The sequence below is a fragment of the Pyxicephalus adspersus genome, chromosome 6, assembly GCF_032062135.1.
Source record: "Pyxicephalus adspersus chromosome 6, UCB_Pads_2.0, whole genome shotgun sequence".
Classification (NCBI taxonomy): domain Eukaryota; kingdom Metazoa; phylum Chordata; class Amphibia; order Anura; family Pyxicephalidae; genus Pyxicephalus; species Pyxicephalus adspersus.
This window is the reverse complement of record NC_092863.1, coordinates 40,587,974-40,599,804: the sequence shown is the minus strand read 5'-3', so window position 1 is coordinate 40,599,804 and position 11,831 is coordinate 40,587,974. Positions and strand designations below refer to the sequence as shown.

At 36.0% G+C, this 11,831-nt stretch overlaps 1 protein-coding gene across 4 annotated transcripts in view; it reads right to left on the bottom strand.

Annotated features, from left to right (window-relative positions):
- SEZ6L (seizure related 6 homolog like) overlaps positions 1 to 11,831 on the bottom strand; it is a 227,342-nt gene that overhangs the window by 107,784 nt on the left and 107,727 nt on the right. For all 4 annotated transcript variants that reach the window (XM_072415423.1, XM_072415424.1, XM_072415420.1 and 1 more), the window contains 2 exons: positions 1,485 to 2,195; positions 481 to 614 (listed from right to left, as the gene is read on the bottom strand). In XM_072415423.1, the coding sequence (XP_072271524.1) occupies positions 481 to 614; positions 1,485 to 2,195 (845 nt within the window). The remainder of the gene's footprint in view (positions 1 to 480; positions 615 to 1,484; positions 2,196 to 11,831) is intronic.

Here is an 11,831-nt window from a genome sequence, read left to right as displayed (position 1 = left end):
AAGGATGTGACAAAATTACGGGGTTAACCATCCTAGCCATTTTTTTTTGCCCGACCTTCGTACGGGCATACCGGCTAGGTGGTTAAAGCTCTCCAAGGCTGGAGAGGATACACTTTCATCAGTGAACCTGGGCAATCCAGCAAACCCGGAATGGATTTCCTAAAAGTAATTTGCAATTTGTTAGCCAATCTTTTCAATCCTGGATCAGATCCATTTCAGATCTTCTGGATCACCCAGGCTCACTGATGAAAGTGTATCCTCTCCAGTCTCCAGAGAGCTTTAATAAATCAGGCCCATAGTTAGCAGATCTGTACATAAATGGCAGTATGAGGAACGTGAAAGGAATTACTCCTCAGTCCATGCAAACTCCTATTTAGGGCTGCTAGGTTTAGGGCTTTTTGAATTTCAAATTGCTCCTGTCTTGTGTGACATACTAGATAAACTCTCACAAAAAATGTTGATACATCATAAATATCTCACCTGCAGCTCCACTCCATAGCCCATGTAGACTGTAATATTGTAAGTGCATTCCAGGTAGTTTTGAAAAGGAAGTGGAGGGTAGTCTGTTGAGTCAATGTATCCTTCTGGTTCCAAGAAGTTCACACTGCATTGAACTATATACAAATCCTTGTTAGTAACAACATCAATAAAAGAACTTATGCATTGTAACATTGAAACAAAAAAATAAATAAAGCTGATGTCATATTGGTTTATGTGGTATACTGTCATTCAGTAAGACACAAGAGAAACATAGGTGCCATGGATAAGACTTAAATTTTCCACTTTAAAAATAAGATTCTAACTGGAAATGTCATACAAAAGTCACAACACGTAAAGAGATTCCCAATATGCTGACTTTCATAGTGCAAACTATAGTCTTAATAATAAATTCAATTATTTAGCCAGCTACACAGAGCGACACTAATTTAATAATCTAATTTAATTGGTGACGGTGTTCAGTAATCCATATTTACCAATCACATTTTAGAGGCAATCAGTCTACATTTCACTGGAGATTAAAATCAGATTTCCAGTTAATATGAAAACTAGAAGGCATAGATCTGTGCATAATGTTATTATAGCCAACAAAGTTATTATGAAATTTGGAAAAGACCATTTTCATCTTGCCTTCAGTCAAGCTATGAAAATATAGCAGGCATATGAAAAGCCCTAAAAGAAATAAGCATTAAAGTCACCTGGTATGTGTATCACAGTGGCAGCATGGCATTTGTATGTAAATATAAAGTAAGGAAGTTTAGCCTCTACATTAACTGGTCTGTATGACCAAATCTACCAATGACGCAGCCTCTAGGATGTTGGTATTATATTCACAAATAAAGGTAATGTGGCTGTGATGGCCATTAGGAACAAGCTAAGTGGTTAATGAAAGTTGCAATTAATTTGTGCAGCACAAAAAGCACATTTAACAGGATTCAAATACAGCAATAAACAGAGAATACTGCCACTGTATAAGTGTTTATTACCTGGGCTCTGCTCTGTTGTGATGACAGTTGTCGTTATTATAGTAGATGTTGTGGTATCTTGGTTTTCCTCTCCTGCATTCAAATCATGGTCTGCGTAATGTGTCCTAAAAGGCTCATCTGCCTGCAAAGAAGTGTTGATATCTGCTACAGACGATTTTACAGAATCCTGATCATGGGGCATTGAAGGTTGTAATGTGTATGGTGTCAGCTGGAAAGGGTGGCGAGGAATGGAACCACTGTGCCTTCTTCTGTTTATCCATAATGGAAATTCGGGGATATGTTCCTTTACATCTCGGGTTTCAGAAGATAAATCCTTCAGTACAGGAGACACATCTGATGATAATGATGAGAAAGATGCTGATGATAATATGCTGGCACTTGACTCCACCAGTCTTTCAGAGACAGTTGGGATTACTTGTGGCCTCAAACGTTTCCTTGCTATGTTTAATTGCTTTAGGGATGGAGGTTTTTTCCTGGTTGGCATTGTTTGATTATCTGCAAAATCTGGAGGGGAGCTTGGGGCTTGCTGCTTATGGAGCAACATTTCACTTTTTGTTTCTGAGTCTAAGAGCTCTTCTCCTGAGTGAGGAGAACTTTGTGATCTCATGTCCTTGAGCTTGGAGTTCTCCTTCCCAAATCTGCTGCTGACAAATTCCACAGGGAGCACTTCCAATGTGCTTGTTGGAAAGGGGTTCTTTTGGATTTTTCCATCTACAGAAATACAAAGAATACAATTGTTTTATTATCTGTGAAACACAGCCTTCTCTCTATACATAAATGCAATGGCATACATAAACATCTGATCTTGAGTTTTTAAAATACTATTGTAGTAGCTTATGACTGCACTGGTAATGATTTCAGAGAGCAGCTTTTCAGAAAGGGGGTTTTATAAGGATACATTTGCAAAAAGCTGTTTCAAAGAAACATAGATAGTTCCTGTGCAAATCCTTAATCTAAACCAGTGTACTGACAAACCCACTGTTTATTGAAAATTGAGACCCACAACTTTTATACTTTTGTCCTTTGGGATCTTGTGCCTGTGCAGTGATTTCACACACAACTTTATATAACCTAATGTACTTTTCCACCATGGCAACAAGCAAAATATAATCATTTCACATCAGATGCAACATATTTCATAAGAATGTAAAGGTTTAAACAAGTATTTCAGTACAGGTAGGACTTTACAGCAAAACTGGAGAAAAAAAGTACTGCTGGCCTAAGATAATTTGTTTTTTTTCCAGTTTTAGGAGTGATACAGATGGCAGGGGTCTGTACCTTCTTTGTCAGATATTTTGGAAACAAATAAAGGCATATAGAACACTCAAACCTGAAAGAAGCTAAAATCATTTTTAAAACATCATAAGTCCAAATAACTACACAATTACAGAAATATGCTGTTTTAGTTTTGATGGCAATCCTTATATATAAGTATGCCTTGGGCAGCAAGTGAATACTGTATCAGGCCTTCTACGCTCCTTATGCCCTGTAGTGGCACATGGGCTTCTGTGGTATTACCGCCAATCTCATCTTTAAAGTAAAATAGGAACAATAATGAAATATATTACAGCTTAACAGTCCTTGATGTTTTATTAGATTTTTTAATTTTCAGGTGCTTTTCCCTTAGTAATCCTGCCAGTAACACACTTCATGTCCTAAAAAGACAATGCTCACTCACTTTCCTGTGTAACAAGACTACATAATACCTCCCACTCTCCTCTTCCTTGGGGAGTTGTGTAGTTCACATAGGCCTAAGCAGGATCAATAGAAGTGCAGAGGACGCAAATCAGCATTCAATTTCTATCAGGATAATTTTTAGATAAAGTTTACATACCGTTGAATGTATACAAAGTTCAAACCAAGGTAAAAGAAATTAAACTAAATGGCCCAATAGAAACAATATTTGCCATGTATTAGGTTAAAGTATGTTTTTGTGTTAGCTGTGAAATAAATCTGTACCTTTGAGATGAGCATGGGCTTCCATATATAATAATAGGGCAATCTACTTCTCTTTGTACGTAGCCTCCCAATTGCTGGGCTTACAATGCTAACCTGTTAATCAATGTGGTTTTGCTTTCACAGCATGTCATCCATTAATACACTGCCATCAACAAGGCCTCGTCAGCAGGTGTACTGTTGATTGCTAGTACCTCTGGAGGTTCCTATCACCTCAAAGAGTGAAAATGCAAATGCCGGCTGTCATATATTTCTTGAACATTTAAGATACTTTTCATGCATATGTGTACATTACTTTTTTGTTTCTGTTACCGAATATGATAATGAGTATAGTATATGTATACTAAAATATCTTTATCTCATCATTTCTAGTATTTTCTAGTATTTTCTGTCTTTAGATGCTGCAGAGCTGTTCACATATGCCTTTCTCAATATTTGTTATACATGTAAGTCTGCCTTTGTTTATTTGTACTTAGTATCCTGAAAGATAGTCATGTGTGTCAGGTTCATTAGACAGTTGTGTGATACTGGAGACAGAAAATCACAACTGAATCCAAAAGTCCAAAATCTGTTGCAATCAAACTTGGATGCGTTAATAAGACCCACACCTTTAACAAATTTCAAAATGCTGCTTGACAAAGACGTAATTATGTGTACTTCAAACACTTCTAATGTCTAACAAGAACTCTGTTTACAGTTTTATTTACAAACAGATATAAAGACAAAGGGTTCTATTTATAAATTATTTCCCCAGCTGAATCCTCTAAAATTCGCTGGTGGTGAATTATTTTTGTACAGGTCTCATATTAAAACAATGGGTCTTATTTATTAAAGATATTAAAGATCTTCAAGGCTGGAGAGGATACACTTTCATTAGTGAAGCTGGGTGATCCAGCAAACCAGAAATGGATCTATTTCAGGATTCAAAACATTTGCTAGCAAATAGCAATTGAATTTTAAGAAATTGAATTCCAAGTTTGGTGGATCACCCAGCTTCATTGATGAAATTGTATCTTCTCCAGCCTTTAGAAATTACGCCCAGTGCCCCTGATTCATCAAACAAAATCGGATTATCGGTCGCGCATTCGTATTAGCGATCCGGAATCGCGCGCGCGATCGCGCTATTCAACAACCGGAAAAGCTCGCGCACGGAGCCGCGCTTATCCGACAGCTTTTTACTGGGAATCCGGCCGGCAGATTCAGGATGCGAGTGGACGCGCGCACTCGAGTCCCGGACCGCGGTAATCCGCGATCGCGGGTCGCGCGTATTATCGCGCTTCCCGCGATCGCGGATTTCAATGATGAATCAGGGGCAGTGACTCATTCTGCAACCTAGTGGCTATTCGGCACAATAGGAAATGAACAGGAATTTAGTGTAAATATGGAGGTAAAAGATGGAGTAACATTTTCTAATAAAGCAACTATCTAATTGTACTGTACTGACTACGTTCTAAGAAGGAGCTGTATATGGGCAAGTTTGGTTGTAAATGTTTGTTCTATGTATGTAATGTAAAAGTGAGAGTAATTCTTAGCAAGTACAGTAAAGTATAATGTTCAAAAAACAGTGGGAACTTGTATTTTGAAGCATCAGTTTAAAATCAATTTAAAATCATAAAAGTCCAGCAGTACAGGACTATTAAAAATAAAAAAGGTGTTAGACTTGAATTGTTCTGATATGCGATTTCTAAAAAATAAACTGCCCAAGTGTACCAAAGAGCAAGTTTCAAAGTGCAGAATGGTTAGATTTCCTATATGGTGTTCAAAGAATTTTCGAGTTAATCTCAACTTGCTCACCTTGTGGAATTGCTGTTTACTACTTATGTGTAGCACAGCAATAAAAGCTTGGAGGAAGGCGCTGAAACAGAACGAAGGATAAACTTGAACACTACAAACCAGGCTTATATTGCTATACTACACATAAGAGGTAGATAGCAATTCCACAAGGTAAACAAGATTTAATTTGAACAATGTTTAAACACCATTCAGAAATTCAACCATTCTGCACTTACAAGATCAATCCTAGTTTTTTTTATATTTGTTCAGCTCGCACGGGCTTTTTAGGAGTTGCAGGTAACTGCCAGACTTTGGTAGAATGTAAGCCTGTATAAGGTAGAACAGTTATTTCTGTAAAAAAAAATAGATTGTTATCAGATTATAATTGTTATTGCCTATAAAATTATATGTAATGTTTGTCCCCTAATACAAAAATATATTTTCAGGCTTTTACTCTTTTTACTGAGCAATTCTGCAAATAGTAAACTTTCTGTCTCTGGTTGACATTATTTACCCCTCCACTCTGTCTGGGGAGGGAACAATGTTTGGCATCTCACTTAAATGGGGGATGATATCATAAATAGAATACTCATACCATTAAAACACGACTGGTTATCTGCAAAATATTTTTTTTTTTTTGGTGATCCTTTAAATGATGTTAGAATATAAGTAACTCCAAAGTCTAAATATTTAGACTATCTTGCAAGAACTGATAATTAAACTAAGTGTAACCACAACAAAGAATCTGATTTTTTCTCTGACTTTATATAATATAGGCTACATTTTTTTCTAAAAAAAAAAAAAAAATATGCCACTTACATTTTTCATTTTATTGTTTTCTCTACATTAACTGAGCAGTATTAAAACTTGATATGAACCATTATAAATTTATAGCATATTTGTATGTATACAGACTCTCTTAGTCCAATAATATGCATACATTTTATCTCTTTCTATCCTACTATTTAAATAGTATTTATATTTATGATGTATTATTATTAATAGGAATTCAATTATTAGTAACTTGTATTAACATATATTTGTATTCTTTAAATTTCTTTGTAAATAAATTGTATTTGTATTGTTATTGACTGTCTGTGCAAGTGCCGAACACTGCCTGATTAAGCTGCTGGATAATAGTGCTATGAAGCATTTCTATACCTATATAAAGATCCGTTTTTCTTTTTTTGAGTTACTTATGGAAAGTATTTAAGCCGTACCCCTGGTATTATTGTATATATGGAGTGGAACACGCAATCTATCTTCATGTGAATGTAGGAATTGGATGTGAAGTAATATATCACTCACAAATATATATGTTATATGGATGTGAATTGTGATGTTGATAACAAAAAATGGAACATGTAACAGCACATCTTTATAATAAACAAACACAGTTTAATCATATCTGGTCCACATGAAACCTGTATACCGATATTTTTTTTTTTTCTTAGGTAGAGCGTTATGTAGTCTTAAAATGTTCCCCAATCCACCTTTCTTATACCCCTTTGTACTTCTTCCTCCTTCCTTATTTATTCTTTTTTTCTACTATTTTCTGTTTACCCTGGGGCAATTATTTCAGTTCATTACTAACTTGTCTACTATAGTCCTTTAAATCCCTTAAATATCTCAGCTAAGGAATATAAACTTGTTACTGGATCTGAAGCCTGACTGTATTAAAATAATAAATAAATAAGATTCCGTTGGTCTTTCAAAAAATACAGTATGGTCTGTTTATATTTTGTGGATTATTTAAGAAGAAACAGGCCATACTGAATAAAACTAATAGAAAGAAGTAACCTGCCCTGGATTCTTTTTTTTTTAGTATTTGTTGTAAATGTGTTTGTTCACATTTAATATCCTATTAGCAAAAATAACGCCTAACAGGGATTTGTAATTGTCAACCAATTATCTGGAAGCACTTAAAACCAATTTACATGTGTGTCTAAAAGCAAACTTAATGCTCCTGTGCTCATCATGCAATAATTACAGGGCTGCCATTAGTTATAGAATTCACCTAAACAGCTAATGGAATGTGACCTACTAGTTCTATCAAAACATTATTTTTGTGAAGTTTCAGAACAAACAAAATACACAAAGAAACAGCTGTAGAAGTGCTGATAAAATAAAAAGAACATATAATTCGGGTATAATATGCACTACATACGCTTGAATAGCTGCTTATGAGCAATACAGGCTATCACACTCCAGTGAATACACCTCATACCAGGCCATAATTCCTTTTTTATTGTGCTGAATTTTTTTCAAGTTTATAATAATAAGAAATGCATTTCTCTCATTCTGTGAAATACATTTGCCACATACTGAAATAAAAGTCAATCCATTTCCTTCTCATCAGATTGAGAACATATGCATCTATTTACCTTTTATTTACCTGATTTCTGGAAAGTAGCTACATGTTTTATTGAACATTTTGGAGCTTGTTTATGAAGGTGTGCACTAAGAATTTTACTGTTTTTCTATCTTATTTTATTTATAAAAAAAAATTAATATATTGTTTTCATAGATATTCTATTTCTTTTCATTATCATGTATTTTTAACTACAAAATACATTTACCAAATGTTTATTGAAAGTTTTTAAAAAGATTTGCATGATAGAATATTTGTGAAGAGACACCTGGCTAAATAACAATAAATTCAAAATCAATTAAATCCTTTATAACTATAAAGATATAATCCTGTAATGTATTATTTTTTACCAATTTTCACATCACAATGCAAAAGCAAGTTTTGCTGTTATGCTGCATGTTAAAATGCATTACATTAAGGCAGCTCATTCATTTTATTAGGCCTAGTATTGCACCAAAAAGGTGTATATAGTATCTCTGGCAGGACAACACAATGCACAATCGTTAGAAATAAAGGCACACATCAAGATCAACATGGCGAACAGGCGCTTCACCGCAACATAATAGTGGCCATGGGCCCTAAAAAAAGCTCTCTGACTTACATAACTGAATTTAATGTGCAGTAATTAATCCTTATTAGCAAGTAATATTAGCTTAATTTTAGAAGCTCAGTTTATTCTGCGCCCACTCGCTCTCCAGCGGTGACTTGGCAGCCAGCCACCTTTGTAATCTTAGCGGTTACCTTTCTGTCTGTACATTATTTTCAGTTAGCCTTGTTACAAGTTCTTTTTCTGAAATACGGTGGCTCAGAGGTTAGCAATCTAATCGCTAGGTTCTAGGTTCGAATCTCAACCAGGGCACTATCTGCATGGAGTTTGCAGGTTCTCCCTGTGTTTGTGTGGGTTTCCTCTGGGTACTTCGGTTTCCCCCCACATTCCAAAAACATGCAGGTTAACTGGCTTGACATATAACTATAGTAGGGACATTGGTTGTGAGCTCCTTTGAGTTACATCTAGTGATATGACTGTACAGTGCTGCTTAATATTTTGTTGGCGCTATATAAATACTGTGTAATAATATTAATAATAATACTGTTATGGAGAGAAGGTGGGAGATGTCTGTATTTCTACTAGCTTACCTGTCTTTACATACACAACACTGCGCCAAGGATTTTATTTTTAATATGATCACCAGGGTCTTAAAAAGAAAACAAATGCATCTTCCACCTCTAAAGCCTTGTACAGACTTTCATTATCTGTCGCTGGAAATGATTGTTACAGATCTTTTCAGATGACAGCTTTACAAATGATCAATGATGTAAAGACAGGCTGCCTGCTCTGTTCTCCTGACAGGCAGGAGGGGCCCCTCTGAGTCCTCCCCATTATCACTGCTGTTGTTAGTAGTCAGGTGCTTAGTGATCTGGCACACAGACCGCTAATCGATGAAGTGGGGCAGCTGTAGGTAGAGTTGTTCCTGAGATGATCGCAGGTGTGACAATAATCTAGCATCTCTATGGACCTAAGGACCAGTAAACTAAAGTATATAGAATGTTTGTTCTTGGGTTTAAATACACTATAACAGTTCTACTGCTACTACCCTCACTACTTCCCACCATTCCAAATCCTCCTCCTATTGTGTGATACTTCCCCTATCTCATAGACTGTGAGCTCTTTGGGGCAGAGTCCTCTCCTTTTCCTGTGTCACTGTCTGTGTCCATCATTTGCAACCCCTATTTAATGTACAGCACTGCGTAATATGTTGGCGCTTTAAAAAATGTTGGTAAATAATAATAAAAATAATAATAGTAATAATAATAATAATCTAGTTGTTTAGATAAGGTATCAGCCACATAAAGTACATTATCCAAGCCTAACCTGCAGCTAATTGCATGTATAGGAAATTCAACAGTCAGGTACTAAGGTACCTAGAATGCCATACCCCACCTTCCTGTTGCTTTACTACAGGTTTGTCCTAAAAAATTTTTTTAAACCTAACATTTTTAAGTGTAACTACCATCTTGTGTTTATTTGAGGGTCGTGTTATGGAAACAGGACATATAGGACATATGACATAAAGGAAACAGACATAAAGGACATATAAAAGAGTTGCTTCCGTCACCAGTAGGAATCAATACATCATAAATGTAAATCAGGTCAGAATATTAATGATTTCATCAGATTAATAAATATGCACAATAATATGGAATATGCTGGGAGCTTGTGACAGGTTCTCTTCAGCTGTTTTCTATGTTAACAATAAATATATAAAATAGTGCACACCTCTTAACAACTGCTATCATTTTTATCTTTTAAAAGTAAGAGAAACAGACATTGCAGATGTAACCTTGTATAGCACTGAACTATAATTTTGCAATACTTGCAATAGCAGTGCAGTGCAAGTCAGACGTTTGATCAGCTATATATAAAAGCATAAAATGCACAAGCAGCAGAACCTGCAATAAGTTTTATGGCCATATCTGGGTAACACAAAACAGGATGATCTCAGCACTTCTCTGGTTGTCTCTCTAGCTCTATGTCTGTGTCAAATGCAGTCTTATAAAATATGTATCTGGGTCACTGGTCCTCTAATAATGCTCAGTCAATGGTTAGGAAAAATTCAGACCTTTTCCAAATGACTTGGGCTTTAATGGATGAGCACTGGAGAGCCATTCACACTGCTAACATTGAACAGGGATAAATATACTTTTCCTTGTAGCATTACGGCTCCCAAAAAAATTCAACTGCATAAGATGCTATCTCAGAAAGCCTTACAAGCCAAGATATACCAGGAACCTGGATTCTATTCAAAAAACATCTCACGATCTAACTAATCACTGTGTCTTTCCCAGACGTAGGCTGAGCAATTACAGTTCCAAACACATAGAGACTTAAATAGAGCAGACTAGCCATCTGATTGTTATGGCATTTACCAAAATTTTTGGATTATCTAGTAATTTAGGTGACTGTTCAGCCACAGTTAAGTTTGTGTTAATCAAATATCAGAATGACTCTAATAATAAACATCATTCAGTTACATTGTTCACTTGGCACTTTCCGATCAAGTTTAACCATTCACCTATCTCAATAGATTTGATTCACAGAAAGCAAGGTTATGTTTAGAAAGGCTGTGCCGTTGTGGAGTGGTTACTGCTTCTGAAGGCCCTCTCCCACTGAAACCCTTAGAAAATGAGCAAATGAGCTGCTGTAAAATAAACAAGTACTGATTCCTTAAGAACAAGCACAGTGGTGCCAAATGTTGTTTTTGTTGGCCCCAAGAGTTGCCCTTTACTTTACCTCTATTGTACCAAATATTTGACTCAACGAGCCTGATTTATGAAAGCTCTCCAAGGCTTGGGAGAATACACTTTCATCAGTGAAGCTGGGTGTTCCAGCAAACCTGGAATGGATTTCATCAAAGTCATTTGCTATTTGGTAGCAAATGTTTTGAATCCTGGACCAGATCCATTCCAAGTTTGCTGGACCACTCAGCTTCACTGATGAACGTGTATGACTTCACCCCTAAGGGGGCAACACCAGGGTACCTTTAATTCACAATGTAATGGTGCAGGATGTAAAGCTGACTTCATCTTTACAGCATTGTTCTCCAAATCAGTAAAGACTGCCTAGTAAGAGGAAAATTACCCTACAGCACCTACAGCCGAAAGACTGAGATGTAAAACAAAAAAAACTTAAATATTGCCGGTGAGGGCTAAAAGTGGGTAGAAATATGGAGCCTACAGTGTGGAATTGTGTGAATGTAAGCCCTATATGTTCTGAATGTTTTTATAAGCCTTGTCACTGCTGGTACTGCTAGCTACCTGGCTGTTAACTTGTTGGCTTCAATACATTCTGACCCAGGACAAGAACAATACTAAGAAATAAAGTGATTGTATGTACACTGCTTGTGCTATGTAAAGATGATTCATGAATGCATGCCTTACTTAGCATATTTTATATTTGCTACAGTAATGAGGTAAGAGGTTCAGTTTGACGGCAAGATAAATCCTGATTGGTTGAGTTTCTACAGTTTGCACTTTACATTGTTATTAAAAAATATTGACAAATGTAGTAATACTAAAAAACACAGCTACATACAAGCTTGTGCATTCTAATCCAGCAGCTTTTCCTTTAGTGCTGACTAATGCACCATGTACCTATCATAGCTACATTGCCGATTGGCACTTGTAGCTGTTGCTGCAAATATATTAGATATGACAGAGCAATTGTAAACAAAGGCATGCCGAAAATT